Consider the following 27,657-nt stretch of genomic DNA (forward strand, 5'->3'; position numbering starts at 1 on the left):
ATAATATTTCCCCATCCAAAAAGTGCACAACGTCCCTAAAGAAGTTTTCACTTCAAAAATTTATTTCGCCGAAGCGATGACGGTCGCTAATTCACTTCTTCCCCATCTAAAAAGTGCACAACGTCCCCAAAAGAAGTTTTTACTTTAAAAATTTATTTTGCCGAAGCGATGACGGTTGCGATGACGTTCGCTAATTCAATACTTTTTTCCATCCAAAAAGAGCACAACGTCTCTAAAGAAGTTTTCACTTCAAATGTTTATTTCGTTGAAGCGATGACGGTCGCTTATTTATTACTTTCTCCCCATTCAAATTTAATAATATTTCCCCATCCAAAAAGTGCACAACGTCCCTAAAGAAGTTTTCACTTCAAAAATGTATTTCGCCGAAGCGATGACGGTCGCTAATTCACTTCTTCCCCATCTAAAAAGTGCACAACGTCCCCAAAAGAAGTTTTTACTTTAAAAATTTATTTTGCCGAAGCGATGACGGTTGCGATGACGTTCGCTAATTCAATACTTTTTTCCTATCTAAAAAGTGCACAACGTCCCTAAAGAAATTTTCACTTCAAAAAATTATTTCGTCGAAACGATGACGGTCGCTAATTTAATACTTTTTCCCCATCCAAAAAGTGCACAACGACCCTTAAGAAGTTTTCACTTCAAAAATTTATTTCTTCGAGGCGATGACGGTCGCAACGGCGGTCGCCAATTTAATACTTTTTCCCATCCAAAAAGTGCACAACGTCCCTAAAGAAGTTTTAACTTCAATACATATACGTACAAAATATTTATTTCGCCGAAGAGATGACGGTCGCGATGACGGTCGCGAAATAAATCCTATTTTTCTATCGAAAAATAGGTTTTACATTTATTTTAAATTTAAATACTTCTACAATTTATGTATAGATACACATAATATAGAAAAGTACAAAATTTATTTCGTCGAAGAGATGACGGTCGCGAAATAAATCCTTTTTCACCATCCAAAAATAGGTTTCACATTTATTTTAAATATTAGTACTTCTACACAATTTATATATACATACACATAAAATATATATATATATATATATATATATATATATATATATATATATATATATATATATATATATATATGTACCTACAAAATTTATTTCGCCGGAGAGATGACGGTCGCTATGATGGTCGCGAAATTAATCTTTTTTCCCCATCGTAAAATAGGTTTTATATTTATTTTAAATTTAATACTTCTATACAATTTATATATACATACACATAATAAATTAATATATATACAAAATTTATTTCGCCGAAGAGATGACGGTCGCTATGATGGTCGCGAAATTAACCTTTTTTCCCCATCGTAAAATAGGTTTTACATTTATTATAAATTTAAATACGTCTACACAATGTATATATACATACACATAATATATAGCATGAGCGATGACGGTCGCAATGATGGTCGCGATGAGGGTCGCGATGACGGTCGCGAATTCAATGCTTTTTCCCCTATCCAAAGAAAGTGCACAACGTGCCTAAAGAAGTTTTCACTTCAAATATTTCCGAATTATAAAAAAACACCTTTTTTCATAATATCTCAAAAATAATGAAAGATACGTAAAAAAGTGTAATAATAAAAAAATAAGTTTTTTTGACAAAAATTTTGGTTTGTTTGTTTTTCCTCTCACACAAAAATTGACGAAGATATGATTGATAAAAGAGCGCGCGGTAGCGCAACCACAGTCTCTCTCGAGCCCTTTAACCCTTCACCGTTTCAAAATAAAAGGTTTTTCACTACATATTATACAGAAAAAAAGTTGTAGCTCTTTTAATTACCTTCAAAATGGTTTTTTATAAGTTGTGATAGCTTCAAAATTGAACTAGTTATGGCCCAAAAACTAAATCATACATATTCAATGTTTTAATTTAGGAGTAGTTTTAAGGGTTAAAGAACTTGAGCGTATGATTTTCCAGCATAGCTTTTTCGAGAACGTGGAACGATATTTAAATCCTTTTTAGTTTATCAAAAGAAATTTTTTATACAATTTTTAATCGAGGGGTTGATTTTAAGGATTGAAAGGGGTTAACAATTAAATAATTACGATAGAGAACGTAAAATATTATTTACTATATATTTAAGTCTTCTTGTCAAACCAAATTAATTTTTTGTAATTTTTTTTTATTTAGGGGTTGTTTTTAAGGGTTGAAAGGGGGTTAAAAATATGATAATTAAGATAGAGAACGTAAAATATCATTTTTACTCTATATTCAAATCTTTTTATGTCATACTAAATTAATTTTTTGTAATTTTTTTCAATTTAGGGGTTGTTTGCAAGGGTTGTGCGGTTTTCAAGGGGATGAAAATGAGTTTAACATGAGGTTATTAGAAAACACTTCACAATGTCACTCTTTATTATTAAACACGTTTTCTGGCGATAAAATGGCTCAATGTCAATTTTTCCATTAAGGGGTTGTTTTCACCCCTTAAAAATAAAAAAGGAGTTCGGGTCAATATCACTTTTGAAGTTAAGGGTAAGATAAGCCTAATTCCAAAATCTCATGTAAATCGGTTCATGGTAAAAAATTTCGGAGGTAAAAACCTATTTTACGTGTCAATGACTGCACTAGTATGATCTTAAATAAAAGTGTAATATGTGTTTTTGTTTCAGTTATTGCATTTAAAGTCAAACAAGTACTTAACAGTAAATAAGCGCCTTCCGGCCTTATTAGAGAAGAACGCAATGCGGGTGTACTTAGATAGTAACGGTAACGAAGGTTCATGGTTTTACATCTTGCCTTTCTACAAACTTAGAGCTACGGGTGATAATATAGTCCTTGGTGACAAAGTGATTTTAAATCCGCTAAGTCCCGGCCAACAACTCCATGTTTCTAATCACAAATTGCCGGACAATCCTAGTTGTAAGGAAGTTAACATTGTTAACGGAAACACGTCGTGGAAAGTTACGCTGTTCTTGGAACATAAGGAAAATCTAGAGGACATTCTAAAAGGAGGAGACGTTGTTCGGTTGTTTCATGCTGAACAGGAGAAATTTTTAACTATGGATGAATATAAGAAGCAGCACCATGTGTTTCTGAGAACTACGGGTCGCACTAGTGCTACGGCAGCAACAAGTAGTAAAGGTATTGATTGTTTAACATCTTCTTTTAGCATGATAACTAATGCACCCTCCTAGTAAACGTATGTTTGTTTGTAAGGCTAAAATTGTTTAAAGTGATGAGTCATAGCTAAGGACTGCAATCCAGCAGCATTTTCAGTCAAGCTGGGTTTTTGCAAGATTGGCCTGAATCCAGCAAAATGTGGAATCAAAATAAAAACACGATTTTAATGTTTTTTTTGTTCATTTATTATTTAAGCTTTTTAGTACAAACTAGTAAAATAAAAAATTCAAAATAAAAATATTGTTCAGAAACTGTTTCATTGTGGCATCTTATGCAAATTAATATTTTATTGAAATAAGCCACAATTTAAGTTAAAAATAAAAGGCCACCCCACACATCTTATGCAAAATATAATGTCACTCAAATGAAATAACATTTACATGAAAAGATGCGACCTGAAATTTCAATAATTTGATACCATTGCGCCAACTCTGAATTTTGCTTAATTAGTGCGTTAATTGTAATTCGAAATCGCGTTTTGAAGTCCATAAAACTAGCAATCATAAATAATATTAGTCTAGCGGCTATTGAATACAGTCTATTCACCACAAGTTTAAGCCGATTAGAGGCGGTACAACTAACCAAATTATACCTACTTTATTATCAATAATAATAGAAAAAGATAAGAGTAAGCCTCTGCCTTAATCCCTCGAGAAAGATTTATGGAGTAAACGAATCACAAGATCTTTTTTCTCTATTTGACACACGTACATTCCTATTTGATTTTAGATTTATTTTTATCACTTTACGCTCTTGTTAATCAAAATACAGAGTTGGCGCAATGGTATCAAATTATTAAAATTTCAGGACGCATCTATTCATGTAAATTTTATTTCATTTGAATGACATTATATTTTCCATAAGATGTGTGCGGTGTCCTTTATTGAATAAATACATTTCATTTTTAACTTGAATTGTGGCTTATTTCCCCAAAAACTAGTAAATTACAAAATCAAAATGTTTATAATTTGCAATCAATCTTACTTCTCTTTAACTTCAAATGCCTAGAGCAAATCCTACAATTATCATGAAATTTCAAAAAAGCTCGTCCTTAGTAAGCCATGAAAGTGAAACATATAGTCCAGGCTGTATCGCCATTATATATCTATCTATAACTTCAAATATCTCGAAAACTAATGATTTTATCATTAGTTTATAGCCTTACAGACATACCGTTATTCAGAAAGTGCACTATCTATTGGTCTATTTCATATCTTTCTTACTATAAACTATATTTTAGCTCTATGGGAGGTAGAGGTTGTTAAACATGATCCTTGTAGAGGTGGAGCAGGTAACTGGGACTCCTTATTCCGCTTTAAACATCTAGCGACAGGGCAATATTTAGCAGTAGATGTAGACAATGAGCATGTAGAGCTGGAAGAAGACAAAAACAAACTTAACGAAGCTGATCGAAATACCGAAAATCGCCGATACCACCTAGTACCACTAGGCTGCCTTTACGACATAGCAACCTTGTTTGAATTAGATCCTACAAGTTTAACAAGGGCCGATTCCTTAGTACCGCAATCGAGCTACGTGCGGTTACACCACATGATTACCAACAGCTGGGTTCATTCTACGTCGGAGTCCATAGACAAAGACGAAGAAAAGCCAGTTATGTCCAAAGTTGGCTGCGCAGTTACTAAAGAAGACAAGGAAGCATTTGCGGTAATTGCTGTATCGCCGGTTGAAGTCCGAGATTTAGATTTTGCTAACGATGCTTGCAAATTGCTGTCTTCTTTGTCAGTCAAACTGGAGCAAGGTACAATCTCACACAACGAAAGACGGTAAGTACTGTTAAGATTGATCAGCAAATTCTTATTCTGATTAATTACTTAATTATTTTAATTATACTTATGTAAAACAAAACCAAAATTAAATTAAATTTTCTAATAAATTTTATTCTCAGAGCTATTTTAATGCATTACCTTCGGTTTGTGGCTTCTAGTATCTCTCGTTGCTTACTTCATCCAGGGACAAAACAGGGAAATTAAACACACTTGATGTCATATAAATGTTATACAGTGTGTCAATTTTAAAACTTACAATGGCTATATCTCACGAACAAAAGCTGATATCGAAAAATGCTTGAAAGCGTTTCTAGGATAGTAAGGGGGAACTAAAATTACATGAAAGAGAACTCACCCCCATCAACCCCCTAAGCCCCACCCATCACAACCAAAAAAGTTTAAATTGCAAACCCCTACTTGTGATACATCATTGAAAAGGCTATAAAAAATGCTATTCAATTGTATAAACAATAATTATACAGGGTGAAGCAATAATTGTGAAATTTTGGCTTAAATGAAAAATTTAATAAGGTTCTGTTGAATTACAAATTTATTAAAAATTTCAATTAAGTAAATATTTAATGTGAATTCCGTTGTTTGGTAAACAATAATACAGCCTATTTTTAAATTCTGCACGAAATTTAGCAAATGTTTAGTAATAGGGCGACATGCTTGAGTAATTCTTTCTCGCAATTCCCCAAGGGAAGCAAGTTGAGTTTTATAAACAACTGATTTAGGGTAACCCCATAGAAAAAAGTAATATACTATCCTACTATAAAAAGTATTATCCAATGGTATAAATAATAATTATACAGGGTGTTAATATCAGCTGGCTTACTATGACTTTTATATTTGTAATGCTATCTCCCGGACTATCATTTTAAATGGTAAGTGTCCGCTCGTGCTTTTTTTGTTAATTAAAACTTAATTTGCCATTTTTGCCTTAAATCAGTTGTTTATAAAACTTAACTTGCGTCACTTGGGAAATTGCGAGAAATAATTACTCAAGCATGTCGCCCTATTACTAGAAAAACATTTGTCAAATTTCGTGCAGAATTTGAAAATAGACTGTAGACCCAGAATGTGAAAATAGATTGTTTACAAAACAACGGAACCCACTTTGAACATTTACTTAATTGACATTTTTATCAAATTTGTAGTTCAACAAAACCTCATTAAATTTTTAATTTAAGCCAAAGTTTCACAATTATTGCTTCACCCTGTATAATTATTATTTATACCATTGGATAGCATTTTTTATAGCCTTTTCAATAATGTATCACAAGTAGGGGTTTGAAATTTAAACTTTGTTGGTTGTGGTGGGTGGAGCCTAGGGGGTTGATGGGGGTGAGTTCTCTTTCATGTCATTTTAGTTCCCCCTTACTATCCTAGAAACGGTTTGAAGCATTTTTCGTTTTCAACTTTTGTTCGTGAGATATAGCCATTGTAAGTTTTAAAATTGACACACTGTAAATATTTTTTATTTATCCAATATACCATGAATATAAGATTTAAAAATTATACTAAAATTCAATTCTGTTGCAACTAATTCTCATCTAATAAATTAAGCTTTAATTCTGATATCTCCTTTGTTTTAACAAAAATTTTATTTAAATAATTTGTTAGACTATTCTTACAAAAAATACTAAAATTTACTTTTCTCCTTTTGAATTGATTACTTATTTCTTCTTTAAATTTTGGAATGACTTAATTATGCTATAGAACTGTTCAATACAAAAAATAAACAAATATGGTGTGGATATAAAACAAACTCACCGTTTCACAAAATTCTGACTAACATTTTTGTTTCTTCTTTACTTCTTCTCCTGGATTGCGTAGTCCTCGATTCTCCCACACGTGCTCCTAGGATGTAGCGAAAGGTCCTTCTCGTCCAAACTGCTTCACAAACAAACAAACAACGGGACTCACTCGAAATCTCTATTCAGTTTTCTTTCTGCTCGATATCTTGTGCAAATTGATACCCACCGGCTACTCGTTCTAGACAGAAAACAGGAATCTCCTCGGACACAAGGAAAATTAACTTCTCAACTCGGTCAACGATTTCGTTTCACCACGATTCTGCTCGCAAAGGCCAATTTCACTACTTTACACCGACTTCTCACTTTTTAAAAACTGGACTGTACTCTCCACATATTCATTACATTTTTTCACGGCATTACGGTATCTTTTTGTCACCATTATGTAATCTATTTGGTTCTTGATTACTTTTTCTTGTGTGTGTTGAGGTGACGTCCACGTATACAGTCGCCTTGGAGGTAATTTAAAGAATGTATTGACGTCATGGCTGAAAAATCTAAGGCAATGGTATGGAAAATCGACTACATCGTTATTAAGAGCTGCTGTCAATAAAGTCACGATAGGGAGTATGGTAACCAACAGTATATCCAACAATCAATAACGGTCGTGGAACTAGAAGGAGAAGCCATTTTTTCTCTCCTCAAACTCAGACTCAACACTCTCATCCTTTCCATCCATCTTTCTCCGCCAATCACAAACATCCTCCCTACCCACTACATCTATATTTTCATTTCTTAAGAACCAATTTATTTTGAATACAACTTTTCCGTTTTGTTAAATTCTAGGAGATACCAAATTACTTTCGTTGCTTCGAAATGCTAAACAAAAAGCCTTGTATTCTAAACTCAATAAATTTGTTTACTGTCTCCTTCTACGAATCATTTACAAATGTCCTATTGTCGATTCCAAAGCGAAATAAAATGTACTTTCTAATCTTTCCGCACCATTGTTTAAGTCCGTTCAGAGACCCATTAACAAACCACCTTAACGATTTCACTTTCCGCGAAAACACTGTTTACTAACTAAATTATAATATTTACAATTTTTGGTCATATACAGGGCGATGAAAATCTATGATCTCGTGGTCTATGATATAAATTTATTTTCTAAATTTTTTCCATAAAAATTATACAACAGTACATTCAGATGTTTTTCTTCTCCTTTTAGTTCCACGACCGTTATTGATTGTTGGATATACTGTTGGTTACCATACTCCCTATCGTGACTTTATTGACAGCAGCTCTTAATAACGATGTAGTCTATTTTCCATACCATTGCCTTAGATTTTTCAGCCATGACGTCAATACATTCTTTAAATTACCTCCAAGGCGACTGTATACGTGGACGTCACCTCAACACACACAAGAAAAAGTAATCAAGAACCAAATAGATTACATAATGGTGACAAAAAGATACCGTAATGCCGTGAAATCTACTAAAACTTACCCTGGAACTGATATCGGTTCGGATCATAATCCAGTAGTATTTGTGTTAGAAGCTAGACCAAAGAAAATGAGAAAAACCATCGTCTCAGCGTTAGACTTAAGCCAGCTTAAAAGTGAACACCTACGACAAACAGTGCGAGAAGAAATAAACACCAGCCTCAGTGTAGCAGAAAGCCAAATCCGCAGAACAGACAACATAGATGAAAAACTTAAGTATATAAACACTATAATAAGAACTACGGGAAAGAAACACCTAACCAAATCTGCAAAGAAACATAAGATGTTGATGACACCAGACATACTAGAATTAATGGATGAAAGACGTAAAATGAAGAATAATGCAGAAAAATACAGAGAGGTTGATAAGAGCATAAAGCAAAGAATAAAGAAGGCCAAAGAATCATGGATTAAAGAACAATGTGTAGAAATGGAAGACTATGAAAGAAAGTATGACACATTCAATATACACAAAAAATTAAAAGAAATTACAAGAACCCAAAGAAGACATCAAATAAGTTTGCTTAAGAACAAAGACGGAAATATTATTATATATTTAATAGAGAAAATTAATAGATGGAGTGAATACATAAGAGAATTGTTTGAGGACAACAGAAATAACATTGTCCAGGTAAATGGTGAAACGGGACCTGAAATCCTAAAATGTGAAGTAGAAATGGCACTTAGAAATTCCAAAACTGGAAAGGCAAATGGACCTGATGAGGTTCCTACTGAATTGCTAAAGCTCTTGAATGATGAATCAATAGGTATAATATTGCACTTATTTAATACAGTATACAATTCTGGTATTGTACCTCAAGAGTGGCTGTTGTCTACATTCGTTACACTACCAAAGAAATCCAATGGAAAAGAATGTTCAGAACATTGAACAATATCTTTAAGGAGCCATCTACTAAAGATATTTCTAAAAATCATCCACAACCGAGTTTATCAAAAGTTGGAGTCAGATATTAGTAATACACAGATGGGGTTCAGAAAAGGACTAGGCACTCGAGAGGCTCTCTTTGGTTTGAATGTTCTTACACAAAGATGCCTAGACGTTAATCAAGAAGTACATGTATTTTTATCGATTTTGAAAAAGCGTTTGAAAGAGTACGCCACGATAAGCTAAGAGACATTCTTGAAAGAAAAGACATAGATAATAAAGATCTGCGAATAATTCTCAATTTATATTGGAATCAGAAAGATAACATCAAAATAGAAAATGAGACATCACAAGCAATAGAAATACGTAGAGAGTACGACAGGGATGCATTTTGTCACCGCTGCTATTTAATGTGTATAGTGAAAGCATCTGCCAGGAAGCCCTTTTGCAAGCAAACGAAGGAATCGTAATCAATGGAGAGGTTGTAAATACTATTCGATACGCGGACGACACTGTACTAGTTGCAAGAACAGTAGAAGAATTACAACGATTACTTACAAACATAAATATTTCTTGCAACAATTATGGCATAAACATAAATATAAACAACCAGCACATATTAGTATACACGGCATTCAAATTGAAAAAGTATCAAGTTACAAATACTTGGGAACTTTAATAACGAAACTGGAGACCAAAACAATGAAATAAAAAGACGTATCAAAATTGCCAGGGCCACCTTCATAAAGATGAAAAAATTCTTCTGCAACAGAGATATAAGCATCCCTCTACGATGAAGAATGCTAAGAGGTTACGTATTTAACACGCTATTATACGGTGTAGAGGCCTGGACTCTCAAACAGAACAACATAAAAAATATTGAAAGTTTCGAGATCTGGTGCTACGTCGAATGCTGAAGATAAGTTGGGTTGAAAGAGTCACAAACCTTGAAGTATTACGAAGGATAGGAAAAGACCCAGAAATTTTGTTAACGATAAAACGAAGAAAACTCGAATATCTGGGTCACCTGATGCGAGGACATAAATACGCATTACTTCAAAATATAATGCAAGGGAAAATAGAAGGAAAACGGAATCCAGACCGTAGATGGATGTCATGATTGCGGAATTTGAGAGAGTGGTTTGGCTGCACCACTAATGAACTTTTTAGGTCAGCTGTAAACAAGGTCAGGATAGCCTTGGTGATTTCCAATCTCTGATAGGAGTGGCACAAGAAGAAGAAGACAAGGCTTTTCCATTTCACTGTCGTTCTCCCTCTCTGTTTAACCTCTTTCCACCTCAGGCCAATTCTTTCATGATCTCTTGTTACAGTTCTTCTCCAGCTATTATCGGGTCTTTCTCTTCTTCTGCTTCTGTCTGGTTGGTATTTGAGTGCCTGTCTGGTTATATTACTTTGGTCTATCCTTAGAGTATGTCCAATCACATTCATTTCCTTCTTTTAATCGTGACTGTTATTTTCTCTTGTTTTGTTCTTCTTCATAGTTCTACGTTCGTTATTTTATCCGGCCAGTATATTTTTAGAATATTTTTAAACGATTTATTTATAAATGGTTGTAGTTTTTTGATAGTTGTTTCTTCCTTTTTCCAATATTTTGCTCCATACAATAATATAGTCTTAATACAGCTTATAATATTTTGATTTTGATTAATTCTGATATATCGCGTGTGTTCCAGATTTTCTTTGAGGAGGTATACCCATGTTGTGCCTTTACTATTATTTTTTCTACAGCTGATCTACTACCGCCTTTTTTTACATGATTGATACCAGACATGTAAATTTATCTACTTCCTCTATTTGCCTTCCAATTATTTCAATTGTAGTTTCTTGACTGTTGTTTTTAAGAGTTTCGTTTTTTCTGTATTTATCTTCAGGCTCATTACGTTGTAGTATTTTGCAAGCTTATCGATTTCTTTTGCATATGGTTGCCATGTTCGGTGAGGAGACAAAATGTCGTCTGCGAACTCCCAAGTCCTCCAACCGGTTATTTAAGTTCCACCTAATACCTGTTTTATCCTTGTTTAACTCCGCTTTGTATAGCTATATCTTCTACCACTTCTCCCACATGTTCCAGTCTGGCTCCATATCCCTTGTAGAATAATCTTATCAGGTGAATGTATTTCATCGGTAGTCTATATACTTCCAATCTTCCACATTTATTCTGTGTTTATGCTATCGAAGGCCTTTTCAATAAACTTCATATTTATATTTTTTGCCGTTCACTAGCTTGTTGTGAGATAGTTCTTAGAGTACAAATTAGGTCGATAGTGGAACGTTTAGCGCGAAAGCCTTCTTATTTTCTTGTGTAGCTCTGGCTTCGGTCTATTTAATATGATTTTGGGCATTATTTTGGATGTGGCACTTGTTATTGCTCGCCAATTCTTGCATTTACTTAGATCGCTCGTTTTTGGGATCTTAATGATTACACCCTCGTTCCATTCCTTTGGTAGTTTCTCGTCGGCTCATATCTGAAGAGTTTGTGTAACACTTCTGCTGATTCGTTAGTGTCGCCTTTTATTAAATCTATTGGTAGGTTGCCACTTCCAGCGGCTTTGCCATTTTTTAGTTGTTTCAGTGTGTTTCATTATAAAAAATATGGCAACACTGTGACGCTCAACCATATATATTCAGGTATACCACCATAGATAATAGGTTATGTTTATTTCCCTAAACTAATCATTAAAAAAGGTTGCATCTATTGAATGTTCCTATTAAATATGTATTTTCTTTATTTTCTCACTCATGAAATTACTGAACATCTTTAATCCATTTTTTTCTTTGCTCCAACCTATTCTAAACCATCAGGGAACACAAAATTTTACGAAAACCTCCAAAAAAATAAAGGAAGGATGAAAATTTGGGAATAGGTAGTTGAAATTGTCTATTATTATATAAGAAAAAGTTTACAATTCTACATCCCCTCCATTTTACAAAAATTGTGAAATACGGGGTGAAGAATATTTTCTCGGGGGTGAAAAAATATACGTTCAAAATAAGTCCGAAATTGTATAAAGTAACTAATTCTAAGTAACTTTTGTTCTATACAGTCTTTTCACTAAGTTAATACTTTTCGAGTTATTTGCGAGTGAATATGTTCATTTTTAACAAATAAAAAACACGTTTTTGAACGGTTTTTCACAGATAACTCAAAAAGTAAGTATTTTCACGAAAAAAATATGCTTAGCAAAAATATAGCCTATAAAAAACTGAAAAAAATGGTGTATGCATGAGGTCTGTAGACCCAGTAGAAGCAGAGTTGTAGCTAATGAAAAGTAATTTCTTCTTCGTCAAATTCCAAATCGAATATTTCAATTTGAAATAACCTAAAAACGGAGCTGTTTTTGGGGAAAATTCATTATAACTTTTTTAAAGTGTTTAAAAAAAAGTTTATTTTTGTGTTTTAAAAAATCTTCGAACATTAAAAGTAAGTGAGTTACGCTCAAAATATTGCTGGTCTTTTTATTTTTTGTTAAAAAAATCGCGAAAATCATCCCCTAATTAGCTTCCCAAATAATAATCGTTACTGCTTCACAAGTTACTTTACTTATGTATTGTTTATTATTATCTATGTTTCATTGGTTCAAAGTGCTTATTTTTGAAAAAAAATTGGTTTAAAATAAAATATTTTTGTTAATTTTGAAAAAAATGGAATTTTTAATGGAATTATTTATATTTATTATGGAGAAATCTCAAAGATTAATAAAATGTTCGTTTTGCTTTTCTGAATATTTTTGATTTTTTGTTTTTTTGTTAGACAAAAATTGGTTATGCCATGGCTGTTCAAAATTTGCCCTATCTCGTGATTAGTAACTCGTTCAAGCCATTTTAACTACAGCTTTTTCAAAAATAAGCACTTTGAACCGATGAAACTTACAGATCATATAAATAATACATAACCAAAGTAACTTGTCAAGTGGTAATGATAAAATTTATTTGTGATGCTAATTAGGGGGTGATTTTCGCGATTTTTTTTTTACCAAAAAATAAAAGGGACCAACAATATTTTGAGCGTAACTCCACGTACTTGAGCGTACTGCCACCAAAACTGTTAATGTCAACTTTTATTGGGTTGCTGAAAACATAATTGATTAAAATTATGAGATTAGTTAATCAATTAATATAACAATTATTAACATAATTGATTAAGTAATTTCATAATTGTAATCAATTATGTTTTCAGCAACCCAAACAAAGTTGACATTGACAGTTGGTGACAGTAATTAAATATTTGATAATGATCATTGTTGATTAGCGTTCGAACAACCGGCCCTTAATGTTAGAAGTTTTTTTAAAAAACAAAAATAAACCTTTTTTTAAACACTTTAAAAAAGTTGAAATGAATTTTCCCAGAAAAGTGCTCCGTTTTTGGGTTATTTCACATTGAAATATTCGATTTGGAATTTGACGAAGAAGAACCTACTTTTCATTAGCTACAACTCTGCTTCTAGTGGGTCTACAGACCTCATGCATACACCATTTATTTCAATTTTTTATTAGCTATATATTTGCTAAGAATATTTCTTTCAATAAAATACTTACTTTTTGAGTTATCTCCGAAAAACCGTCCAAAAACATGTTTTTTTTTTGTTAAAAATTAACATATTCACTCGCAAATAACTCGAAAAGTATTGACTTAGCGAAAAAATTATATAGAACTATAGAGAGGATTTCTTCTATAGAGAAAAGTTGTTTAGAATTAGTCATTTTATCCAATTGCGGTCTTATTTTGAATGTATATTTTTCACCTTCGAGAGGGGGTATTCCCCTCCATTTTTGTAAAATGGAGGGGACGTAGAATTGTAAACTTTTTCTTATATAATAATAGACAATTTCAACTACCTATTCCCAAATTTTCATCCTTCCTTTATTTTTTTTGGGTCACATTATTCTTTGATCGGGCTATTCGTGGATTTACGAAAACGAAAGAATTTCACTCTACTAATTTTTTACCCCTGTTGCCTCTTGTCCACCAGCGTTGCCTATATTATAATGTTGTTTATTGCAGATCTTTGACAACTCTTCTCCATGACATTGTTTATTTCATCGCAGAACTGGAAAACGAGCAAAATAAAACAGAAGCATTAGAGTTAGTGGTTACAAATCCTAATCGTGACCGACAGAAATTGTTAAGAGAACAATCCATACTTAAACAACTCTTCAGAATATTACAGGTTGGTTTTTTATTTTTATACTTTTAGGGCCGATTTCTCATATGGAGTTTAACTCAAGTTTAACCTGAACTTTAAGGGTCGATTTCTCATACCTGGGGTAATCTATGGTTCAGTTGAACCAGGTTCACTGGTGAACTTCGCTTTTGTTTGGAATGCATTTCTCATTGCACGTTCATGTCAGTGCACGTTATACAGCTTTCGAGAAATGCCAATAGATGGCAAAAGGTAAAAAACTGTCGCCATTTTGAAATACCTTTTTATGCTGTTTTTGAATAAAGTTAAATTTAAGTATTTATAGTCAAATAGTCATTTTAATAATTATAAATAAATATTATAAAAACAAAAATGATGTTATCGTTTATCGTTAGGCTTAATGTAATAAAATAGGATATATTTATAGTATGACAGCGTTTCGTGTTAATACAACGCATGCGTAATCATGAAATCATCTGAACTGAGTTCTGAAATCTTTGAACGGCCGAATTCCACCGTTCAAGCATCGTTCAAGTTTAAACTGCCATCGGTTGAACGTGAATTAAGAATGACGATTTTGACTTTACACTGACGTTTACTAGAAGTTCAGGTTAAACTGGAGTTGAACTCGATATGAGAAATTGACCCTAAGGGTCGATTTCTCATACCTGCGGTAATCTATGGTTCAGTTGAACCAGGTTCACTGGTGAACTTCGGTTTTGTTTGGAATGCATTTCTCATTGCACGTTTATGTCAGTGCACGTTCTGCAGCTTTCGAGAAATGCCAATAGATGGCAAAAGGTAAAAAACTGTCGCCATTTTGAACTACTGTTTTTATGCTGTTTTTGAACAAAGTTAAATTTAAGTATTTATAGTCAAATAGTCGTTTAAATAATTATAAATAAATGTTATAAAAACAAAAATAATGTTATCTTTTATCGTTAGGCTTAATATAATAAAATAGGTTATATTTATATTATGATGTTAATACAACGCATGCGTAATCCATGAAATCATCTGAACTGGGTTCAGAAATCTTTGAACGGCCGAATTCCAGCGTTAAAGCATCGTTCAAGTTTAAACTGCCATCGGTTGAACTTGAATTGAGAAAGACGATTTTGACTTTAAATTGACGTTCACTAGAATTCAGGTTAAACTGGAGTTAACTCGATATGAGAAATTGGCCCTTAGTGAACTACACTTAAAAGTCAAAATCGTCTTTCTCAATTCCCGTTCAAACGATGTTGGTGGTTTAAACTGGGTTCAATGGGAACGCTGAAATTCAAGCGTTCATGAATCCAGTACAGATGATTTCAGAGATTACGCATGCGTAGTATTATTGCAATTCGACATGAAACGCTGTCATAAAATATGTCAAAATCAGTTTGTTATCAATCGTTAAATATATACAGGGTGTTTCATTGGGAAACGGAAATACTTACATGGTGAATAGAGGTCACTGAGTTGGTTCTAGATATACATACCATATTTGTTGCCTTACCGATTTTTATAACCGAGTTACAGGGCATTTTATCAATTTTGCCCATTTCTTTCTGGACCCATAACTTTAGAACCACCCTGTATATTTTTTTCATATTTGGTACACATATGTATCATTTTCAACACAACCCATCCAACTACTAATCACAAGTAAAATCCAGATCCGGACTAAAAAAATTAAAATATCATTGTAACCTTGAAACAACACCCTGTATACTGAAATTTTTAAAATCCGTTTGCATATTTGAAAAGAACACAAAAACTAAGTTTAATGGTTTGCTTAAATTTTTCGGCCAGATAATTTAATGACTTTAAATTTGAAATTATATTGAAGTTTTTAAAAACTCTTAGATTAAAAATCAGGTCTTATTAACTTTTAATAATAAATTAGTATAATTAATGAACAAATACTCATTTTAACAATAGTCAATACTTATTTATTGAAGTTATACTTCTTTACGCGCGATGAGGGTGAATTTTTATATGTTAAAACCAGGCGCATACGCATCACCCAGGCGCATACGCGAATTCTAACTTTGTTCTGATTGGATGTTCAAATGACATGTCAAAAATTATCCAATATGGCAGCTGTAGGACAGCTGTGGTTTGGAGGAAAAGGTAAAGGTAAACAAATGTATAATATATTAGTTTTATTGTTGTGAGGACAGAAACAAAACAGTTTATAATATTGTAGTGACTTTTAAATCGTTTTTAAAAGCAACAGGTACGTAATAATTGTTAATGTATCATGGGTATAAACCTACCTGTTTGATCTGCCAAAATACATAGTATGTAATAATGTAATACTTTTATTTATATAATTTGATTACCATCAATATTCACCTAATATATTGTTTTCTTACTATATGTTTTGTTGTATTTTTTTTCAATTCTAAAGTCCACTTTACATCAACAATAATTGAATAAGAAATTGACAACAAGTTATTCAAGGTCAAATTTGGCTTATACAAAACACAATTCTACATCCAATTTTGCCGTGAATAAAAAGAAAATAAAGAAATTTGACAAAATAAAACATATCCAATTGTTCTATTTCATCAAATTCCTTCATTTTCTTTTACAAACCATACATTTTGTACTCGGCAAATTTGGCCTTGAATAACTTTGTCAATTTCTTGTTCAATTTATTGTTGATGTAAAGTGCACTTAAATCATTTCAATTCAAAATTAAAATAATTTGATCAATTTTCAAAATATCACAAGTTTAATGACGTTCTACACCTTTGGCAAAGAATTAAGGATTTGCATGAAATTTTAGTATGTTATAGTTTACTTCAAAAAACTAAGACTTGATTTTTTAAAAAATGTTTTACCGTGCCGTTTAATTAATATTAAGGGTCAAAGTTAAGTTTTAACATGGGCTCTTATGGGAATTCTTAAAAAGTTAATAACTTTTGACCCAAATTTACGATTTTTAATTATTTGTGCTTAAATTAAAGGTATTTTTATAAGGAATAACATATTAAAAAATGAGGATTGTTTACCGCACCATTATTAAATAAAAGTGAAATTACTGTTTCGAAATTTAACAAAGTTGGTAGTAGTGAGATCAGCTGCACTCATAATTATATCCGAAACGTACGTGTCAATGACATGACCTCGGTGGTCAAGTTGTTAAGCGTTCGGTCAGAGTTCGAAACGTCCCGGGTTCCAATCCTCTACGATTTAATAAAAATTTTTTGAAAGTGGTAGATAAGAAAGTTAGTTTAATATTTAAATAGAATACAATTACTTCGTTAAAATTATATAATTGAAGTATAACTTCTTACGTGCGTACAAAGTACACACACATTCTTTTTTATATTAGAACGACCCATTTACTAATCACATGAAAAATCCAGGTCCGGATTAACAAATAAGCATAAAGTAATTGTGACCTTGAAACAACACCCTGTATTTTGAAATTTTCAAAACCCGTTTGCATGTTTGAAAAGAGCACAAAAACTTAGTTTATATGTTCGCTTTAATTTTTTGCGCAGAAAATGTAATAACTTTAATTTTGAAATTAAATCTATTGAAATTTTTTATAACTATGTGATTAAAAAGCAGGTATTAGTAACTTATAATAATAAGTTTATAACTTAATACTCATTTTAAACGTAATCAGTAATCATTTACTACATTGGAACGACACATTTACTGATCACAAGAAAAATCCAGGTCCGGATTAACAAAAACAAGAATGTGTGTGTACTTTGTACGCACGTAAGAAGTTATACTTCTATTATATGATTTAAACGAAATTAATATACTTTTTATTTATATTTTGTTTAAATATTAAAATAATTTATACTTACTACTTCTCAAACATTTTTATTAGAACAGTGCCAAAAATTAAAATAATAAAAGAATAAAACACACACAAACACATTAAACAAGCCACAAATGATGTCTGAACATTAATTGTCGAAAATTTTTTTAACTAAATACGTATTTTCTGAAAATACAATTATATAATAAATATACTTACAGTCATAAAATGTATTAAAAAAAACAAAAAAGAAAGTTTCTATTGGGACTCGAACCAGCGCTGATAAGAGCGGTTGGTATTGGAATTCATTCGCCTTCTCCGCTTAGCCATGGACACTATGTGTCATTATTTACGAAGATCGACTAACTAAACGGATTAAACTTGTGATATTTTGATATTTTGAAAATTGATCAAATTATTTTAATTTTGAATTGAAATGATTTAGAAGTGAAAAAATACAACAAAACATAGAGTAAAAAATCAATATATTAGGTGAATATTGATAGAAATTTTGATGGTAATCAAATTATATAAATAAAAGTATTACATACTATGTATTTTGGCAGATCAAATAGGTAGGTTTATACCCATGATACATTAACAATTATTACGTACCTGTTGCTTTTAAAAACTATTTAAAAGTCACTACAATATTATAAACTTTTTTGTTTCTGTCCTCACAACAATAAAACTAATATATTATACATTTGTTTACCTTTACCTTTACCTCCAAACCACAGCTGCCATATCGAATAATTTTTGACATGTCATTTGAACATCCAATCAGAACAAAGTTATAATGCGCATGCGCCGGGCTGATAGGTTTTAACATATAAAAAAATCACCCTCTATCGCCGGTAAAGAAGTATAACTTCAAAAATAATGTAATAATCAACTTGAAAAAACAACCTGTATATTGAAATTTTCAAAATCCGTTGATACATTTGAAAACGGCACAAAAAACTAAGTTTAATGGCTCGCTTTAATTTATTGCGCAGACAATTTAATGAAATTACTTTTGAAATTAAATATACCGAAATTTTTGTTCTCAGAGTTCTTAAAAATTTCGGCATAATTTCAAAATTAAGGTCAAAATTGTCTGCGCAAAATATTGAAGCGAATCATTAAACTTAGTTATTTGTGCTCTTTTCAAATGTTCAAACGGACTTTGAAAATTTTAATATACAGGGTGTTGTTTCAATGTTACTCTTACTTTATATTTTTTTGTTAATCCGGACCTGGATTTTTGTTGTGATTAGTATGTGGGTCGTTCCAATGTAGTAAATAAGTATTGATTATTTTTAAAATAAATATTTAGTCATTAACTTTATTACTTTCTTATTAAAAGTTACTAATACCTGCTTTTTAAGCTCAGAGTTCTAAAAAATTTCAAGAGATTTAATTTCAAAATTACAGTCATTAAATTTTCTGCGCAAAAAGTTAAAGCGAAGTTATAAACTCAGTTTTTTGTGCTCTTTTCAAATGTGCAACCAATTTGGAATATTTCAATATACAGGGTGTTGTTTAAAGGCCACAATTACTTTGTTTTTTGTTAATCCGGACCTGTGATTTTTCTTGTGATTAGTAAATTGTACGTTCTAATGTAGCACATAAGTATTGATTATTTTTAAAATGAGGATTTGTTCATTAACTTTAATAATGTTTTATTAAAAGTTACTAATACCTACTTTTTAATCTTTAATCTTCTTAAAACGTCAATATGATTTCAAAATTAAAGTCAATAAATTTTCTGGCCGAAAAATTTAAGCGAACCATTAAATTTAGTTTTTTGTGCTCTTTTCAAATATGTAAACGGATTTTAAAAATTTCAATATACAGGGTGTTGCTTCAAGATTACAATGAATTTATATTTTTTTTAGTCCGGACCTGGATTTTTCTTATGATTAGTAGCTGGATGGGTTGTATTGTAAACGAGACATACGTGTACCAGATATCAAAAAAATATACAAGGTGATTCTAAAGTTAAGGGTCCAGAAAGAAATGGACAAAATCGATAAAATACCCTGTAACTCAGTTATAAAAATCGATGAGGCAATAGATCTGGTATATATATAACTGCCGCAGTGACCTCTATTCACCATTCAAGTATTTTCGTTTTCCAATGAAACACCCTGTATCTAAGCATTACGATAACATTATTTGTATTTTTTTTTAGATTTATTAATAATGATTAAAATTACTATTTAACAATAAATACTTAAATATAATGTTATTCAGAGATAGCATAAAAAAGTTCATACAAAATTGGGATTGGCGAGGAACCGCAAAGTGGGCGACGCCTGGTGGCGAAATTGAAAAGCATCAACTCAAGGAAAACATTGACTTTGCCATTAACTTGTGTACATATTTGCGGTCAGTTTATGTTGTAATTAACAATAATTTCGCCTTAAAAAAACTATTGCAGTGTTCCTCAGTATTCATTCCTATTATACTCTACGTAATGACCTAAATTAACCAATGCCAAATCACACATTTTGTTAATTTAACGTTTGTATTAAACGCAGTATTTTTTAATGTTTAAGCGACTGCAAAATTAAATAAATGAATAAAATGTAGTATATATTCTGTACATAGAATGTACATTGTTATGAAAAATATCCCGACCACTTCGTAATTTCCAGAACACAATTATTATAAAATAAATTCACCTACTTAGTTTCCAAGTTTCCAGTTTTAATTTAATTAAAAATTGTTATCTGTCGGTGTAAAATAAACTGTAGTGCACCTATTAATTAAACTAAAAACAAAATTAGAAATCCTAAGATAGATTAATAATTTTTAGAACGCTGTGTGATTATCGGGGGCCAGATTTTTTTATGAAAAAAGGTAAAAACAAATCGGTAGTTAGCATCAAATTTTAATGAATGCATACAGATTAAACATAATTTTGAGTCGTCTTTAACTTATAAGATGTCTTAGTTGCAAAACTTAGTGGTTACTTTGGCAAAACACTCCTATAAATGATTTTAATTTAACGTTTTAGAACTGTGAATTCAAATGACAAAATGAATTGTTTTCCTAGCGTTGTCGTCCATCTTTGAGATTTTGAGCGCCCTCTGTTGAAATTTAATTTTGCGAATAGTTCTACCTTTTGCCACTTATTGGCATTTCTCGAAAGCTGCTAGAATCTAGGGATTTTTGCATTGCCAACAAACATTAGGCGTAGAACGTGAACTGCCAATGAGAATTGCATTTCCCAACATAACCGAAGTTCAATGATGAACCTCAGTCAATTGAACTATAGATTAACTTAGTTATGAGAAATCGGCCCTTAGACTAAGAACTGCATAGGTAAAATTTGCTAATCATTTTATACTCCAGGGAAATAAGGCAAAAATATACCATGTTCGGGACACTTGAGCAGCCAGGTTGCAAATGGGTTTTTTGGGTACTATATACCTAATACATTATACATACAAAAATGCCCGTCACAGTTCGGACGAGAAATTTAGTTACCTATTAACAAATAAGTGTCAAAAATGGCAGTTTTTTCGTTTAATTCGCTACGGGTAAAAATAGGGTAATTAAATATCTTATTTATACTGTTATTCTCTTAGTAGATGAGCCAAGGTTTAAAATGGCAGTTTTTGAATTTCGGTTCGATCATTTGTTGCTTCAGAAATTGCAAAATAAGACTAAAATTTCGAAAATAAAAAAATTGCTATAACTTTTGTGAAAATGACCTTAAGACTTTCATATTGCACGAAAAGTTGAGACAAACAGTCCATATAATGCACAAAAAATTTTAAGACGATTCGTCAATTAGTTTAAATTTTATTCAATTTGTTTATCCCAATGAGCTTTTTTTTCGCAATAATATTGTTCAGAAAATAGTAATGTAATAGCAATTCTGTAAAAACCACATGAAAGAAGAAAAGTCATGATTTCAAAGTATTTAAAAAAAATCATTAAAAAGTCATTTTTATCATTCCGAAAACATTTTGCTAAAGTAGGGTCCTTTTTAAGTTCATAAACAATTTGAATAACTTTGTTAATATTGACTGTAGATTAAAACTACTTTGGGATTTGAAAAGCTGGTATTTTTATACGAATTTTCAAAAAAACACTTTTTGTCTAGGTTAATTACAGTCAAAGTTAGCCACTTTTTTTATTTAATTGACAGCTACTTTGTTTATAACAATTAAGCAACCCAACTAGCGCCATTTCGAAGTTGAAGGTATATAGTTTATGTGTAAAAGTTTGAGTAAACTTTAAACTTCAACAGAGTTGTTAATAAAGCTTTAAAAATAACGTTCTAACGAAATCGATTTGTGGTCGGTGGAAATGAATTATTAAAATCCGTGCACTCAAAAAATGAAACTGATTCTTCAAACATATGCTGCGATTAATATCTCCAGAGCTTGTTGATGGATTTTGATCATAATTTTTTTAAATTGTATGTACTCGTAGTCTTGTAGAGTACACTGACACTGACAGGAGAATTTTATAGATGTAAATATATAGATGGGTATTAACAAATAGGGGTTGGTGATGGAAAAGTGTAAATTAAGGGTTGTATGTGTTTTTTAATCCTACATCATATAAAATTAAGATAGACAATTTTGTCCGAAAAAATAAAAAATAATGTCAGGGGCGCAACCCCCCTTACAACTTATGGATATGAAAAATAGATTAAAACCTATTCTCAGTCCCATAGGATACACTTGTAAAATTTCATAAAAATCGGCCAAGCCGTTTCGGAGTAGTATGGTAACTAACACTGTTACAGGAGAATTTTATGTATATTGAAGTAACTGTGAATTAAATAATAAAAGTGGCTAACTTTGACCGTAATTAACATAGTCGAAAAGTTTTTTTTTTTGAAAATTTGTGTAAAAATACCAGCTTTTGAAATTCCAAGGTAAATTTACTCTACAGTCAATATTAACAAAGCTATTCAAATTGTTTTCAAGCCAAAAATGACTACTTTAGTAAAATGTTTTCGTAGTGACAAAAATTACTTTTTAATGATTTTCTTCAATAATTTGAAAACAAGACTATTGTTCTTTCATGTGGTTTTCACAGAATTTCTATATAATTATTATTTTCTGAACAATAACATTACAAAAAAAAGCTCTTTGGGATAAACAAATTGAATAAAATTTAAACCAAATGACGAATCGTCTTATAATTTTTTGTGCAGTATATGGACTCTGACTCAACTTTTTGTGAAATATAAAAGTCGTAAGGTCACTTTCGCGAAAGTTATAGCAAATTTTTTATTTTCGAAATTTTAGTTTTATTTTGCAATTTTCGAAGCAACAAATGATCGGACCAAAATTAAAAAACTGCCGCTTTAAACATTGGCTCATCTACTAAAAGAAGAATACTATAAATAAGATATTTAATTATCCTATTTTTACCTGTAGCGATTTAAACGAAAAAACTGCCATTTTTGACCCTTATTTGTTAATAACTAAAATTCTCGGCCGAACTGTGACGGGCATTTTTGTATGTATAATGTATTAGGTATATAGTACCCAAAAAACCCATTTGCAACCTGGCTGCTCAAGTGTCCCGACAAAAACCTTATTTCCCTGGAGTATTAGGCACTGTAAGTGTCTATAACTTAAATAGTAGAACCTAAGATAAAACGTATGACCACTATTTGCAGGACTCACTTACTTCAATTTATATAACCTATAAACGCCTTGATGTGATAAATTTTGAGGTCTATAAAATAGGGAAAATCCTCAAAAACCCCCTAAAAACAGTTTTTCGGAGTTTTGAAGGTGGCGAAACTTACGAAGAAATCTGAAAAAAAATAAAAATATAGTGTCAATTTATTTACACTATTTATGTACTTCATGAACAATTGTCATTACATTATACATAAAATACCGTTTAGACTAATAATCCATAACATTAATCACCAGCCTTTATATATCCACTGATCCAAAATTATTGTCATCATAGTGGTCTCTGAAGGACAGAGACTAGCTATACAGCGCATGTCTATCATTAATTCAGATATACTTGTCAGTTTACGTCAACTTTCACTATGTTCAGATATACTTGTCAGTTTACGTCAACTCTGCCTTTTCAAGTTTTAAAACAAAAATTATTCTTAAAAATGGTTTTTTCCGAATGAACAATAGCGATCTATGCTCGAAATGTATTTTAGAAATTAGAATTAACCGAGAATGGGTTTACTCCAACCGAGATGCTAAATAAATCACTTAGACAGAGAATACAGAATCATATTGAAAAATTAAATAATACTCTGTGGGTACTAAACAATGATATGGACGCAATGAGAAGAGTTACCTTATGTAGAAATGTTGGTGGTGGGCATATACAGGGTAGCGAGAAAGTATGGAAACACGGTAATTTCTCGGAAACCGCTAAAACGATATTTATAGATTTTGGGGGATAAGGACCTTCTAATGCGACCGATATTATGTGGTATTTACATTGTCAAATCTTCCGTTTTTCTGGAAATCTAATGAACTTTCTTATTTTAAATGGAACACCCTGTATATTTTTTACGTTTTGACGTCCTTAAAAAATACTGATTATTTTTCATGTTATATTCCCTATACCTAAATGCCGTAATTTCGGAGTTATTTATTAAAAAAAAAGTTTAAACAAATTATAAAAATTAATTTTTTCGGCCCAGGGAGACATTATTTTAGGTTCTTTGGATCATTGAGAACAAAAAATGTCTTTTGTAATTTTCTTGTAAAGTTAATTGTTCCCGAGTTATAAACAATTTAAAACTGAAAAAAATCGAAAAATGACGATTTTCAAGCTTCAAAAACACAAGAAAAAAAAAGAATGTGTGTGTACTTTGTACGCACGTAAGAAGTTATACTTCTATTATATAATTTTAACGAAGTAATTGTATTCTATTTAAATATTAAACTAACTTTCTTATCTACCACTTTCAAAAAAATTTTATTAAAAAAATGAATCGTAGAGGATTGGAACCCGGGACTTTTCGAACTCTGACCGAACGCTCAACAACTAGACCACCGAGGTCATGTGATTGACACGTACGTTTCGGATATAATTATGAGTGCAGCTGCTCTCACTACTACCAACTTTGTTAAATTTCGAAACAGTAATTTCACTTTTATTTAATAATGGTACGGTAAACAATCCTCATTTTTTAATATGTTATTCCTTACAAAAATACCTTTAATTTAAGCACAAATAATTAAAAATCGTAAATTTGGGTCAAAAGTTATTAACTTTTTAAGAATTCCCATAAGAGCCCATGTTAAAACTTAATTTTGACCCTTAATAGTAATTAAACGGCACGGTAAAACATTTTTTAAAAAATCAGCTCTTAGTTTTTTGAAGTAAACTATAACATACTAAAATTTCATGCAAATCCTTAATTCTTTGCCGAAGGTGTAGAACGTCATTAAACTTGTGATATTTTGAAAATTGATCAAATTATTTTAATTTTGAATTGAAATGATTTAAGTGCACTTTACATCAACAATAAATTGAACAAGAAATTGACAAAGTTATTCAAGGCCAAATTTGACGAGTACAAAATGTATGGTTTGTAAAAGAAAATGAAGGAATTTGATGAAATAGAACAATTGGATATGTTTTATTTTGTCAAATTTCTTTATTTTCTTTTTATTCACGGCAAAATTGGATGTAGAATTGTGTTTTGTATAAGCCAAATTTGACCTTGAATAACTTGTTGTCAATTTCTTGTTCAATTATTGTTGATGTAAAGTGGACTTTAGAATTGAAAAAAAATACAACAAAACATATAGTAAGAAAACAATATATTAGGTGAATATTGATGGTAATAAAATTATATAAATAAAAGTATTACATTATTACATACTATGTATTTTGGCAGATCAAACAGGTAGGTTTATACCCATGATACATTAACAATTATTACGTACCTGTTGCTTTTAAAAACTATTTAAAAGTCACTACAATATTATAAACTGTTTTGTTTCTGTCCTCACAACAATAAAACTAATATATTATACATTTGTTTACCTTTACCTTTTCCTCCAAACCACAGCTGTCCAACGGCTGCCATATTGGATAATTTTTGACATGTCATTTGAACATCCAATCAGAACAAAGTTATAATGCGCGTATGCGCCTGGGTGATGCGTATGCGCCTGGTTTTAACATATAAAAATTCACCCTCATCGCGCGTAAAGAAGTATAACTTCAAAAAAATAATTTTTGAAATTACGAAGTACATAAATTCAAGCTCAAACTTTCTTCTATCAGCCCTCTATAAGAATTTTTGGCACGTTTTATTCTAAAACATTTTTTTTTAATTGCTAATAATGCCAGGGGCGTCATTTGGGCGTCCAGGGGGGGCATTTGCCCCCCCCCCCCCGGCCCTGAAAATGACTGAAATTTACAGAAAATACATCAATATTCATCATAACATCATAATAATGTATTGTATATACAGGGTGTCCCGAAAAGATTGGTCATAAATTATACCACACATTCTGGGGTCAAAAAGAGTTCGATTGAACCTAACTTACCTTAGTACAAATATGGTCATAAAAAAAGTTACAGCCCTTTGAAGTTACAAAATGAAAATCGATTTTTTTCAATATATCGAAAACTATTAGAAATTTTTTATTGAAAATGGACATGTGGCATTCTTATTGCAGGAACATGTTAAAACAAAATTATAGTGAAATTTGTCCACCCCATAAAAATGTTATGGGGGTTTTGTTCCCTTAAACCCCCCCAAACTTTTGTGTACGTTCCAATTAATTCATTATTGTGGTACCATTAGTTAAACACAACATTTCTAAAACTTTTTTGCCTCCTAGTATTTTTTCGAGAAGCCAGTTTTTATCGAGATGTGGCTTCTTTTTCAAAATATACCTAAAAATGTAAATTATAAATATATTTTCAAATTATTAACAGGTCTCTATAATCGTAATTAACCATATACAAATATGTGGTGGATTAGATAAATATTCAAAATATCTCGATAAAAACTGGCTTATCGAAAAAGTACTAAAAGGGAAAAAAGTTTTAAAAACAATGTGTTTAACTAATGGTGCCACAATAATAATTTAATTGGAACGTACACAGAAGTTTGGGGGGGTTCAAAGGAACAAAACCCCCATAAAATTTTTATGGGGTGCACAAATTTTACTTCAATTTTTTTTTAAGATGTTGATGCTATAAGAATGCCATATATCCATTTTCAATAAAAAATCTCTAAGAGTTTTCGATATATGAACAAAAATCGATTTTCATTTGGTAACTTCAAAGAGCTGTAACTTTTTTTGTGTGCACTATTGTATATAGGTAAGTGAGGTTCAATCAACCTATTTTTGACCCCAGAATCTGTGGTATAATTTATGACCAATCTTTTCGGGACACCCTGTATAGTGCTTGCCCCCCCCCCCCCAAACAAAATTTCAAATGACGCTCCTGAATGATGCCCAAATGAGAGGACGGGCGATCGGGCTGCATTAACAACTAAAAAACAAATGTTAGTTTTAAAATGAAATAAGACCAAATCACTTATCGGTATCTAATACAATAAGGTTTGTACTTGAATTTAGATAGTTCGCAGTTTCAAAAATAATATTTTTTACTTGTATTTTTGAACCTAGAAAATCGTCATTTTTCGATTTTT

General features: G+C 31.3%; 1 protein-coding gene across 9 annotated transcripts in view; it reads left to right on the plus strand.

Moving 5' to 3' along the window:
- LOC114335612 (inositol 1,4,5-trisphosphate receptor) overlaps positions 1-27,657 on the plus strand; it is a 258,085-nt gene that overhangs the window by 76,726 nt on the left and 153,702 nt on the right. For all 9 annotated transcript variants that reach the window (XM_050641294.1, XM_050641298.1, XM_050641300.1 and 6 more), the window contains 3 exons: positions 2,655-3,126; positions 4,406-4,952; positions 14,125-14,290. In XM_050641294.1, coding sequence (XP_050497251.1) covers positions 2,655-3,126; positions 4,406-4,952; positions 14,125-14,290 — 1,185 coding nt within the window. The remainder of the gene's footprint in view (positions 1-2,654; positions 3,127-4,405; positions 4,953-14,124; positions 14,291-27,657) is intronic.

Source organism: Diabrotica virgifera, chromosome 10, assembly GCF_917563875.1.
Source record: "Diabrotica virgifera virgifera chromosome 10, PGI_DIABVI_V3a".
Lineage (NCBI taxonomy): Eukaryota > Metazoa > Arthropoda > Insecta > Coleoptera > Chrysomelidae > Diabrotica > Diabrotica virgifera.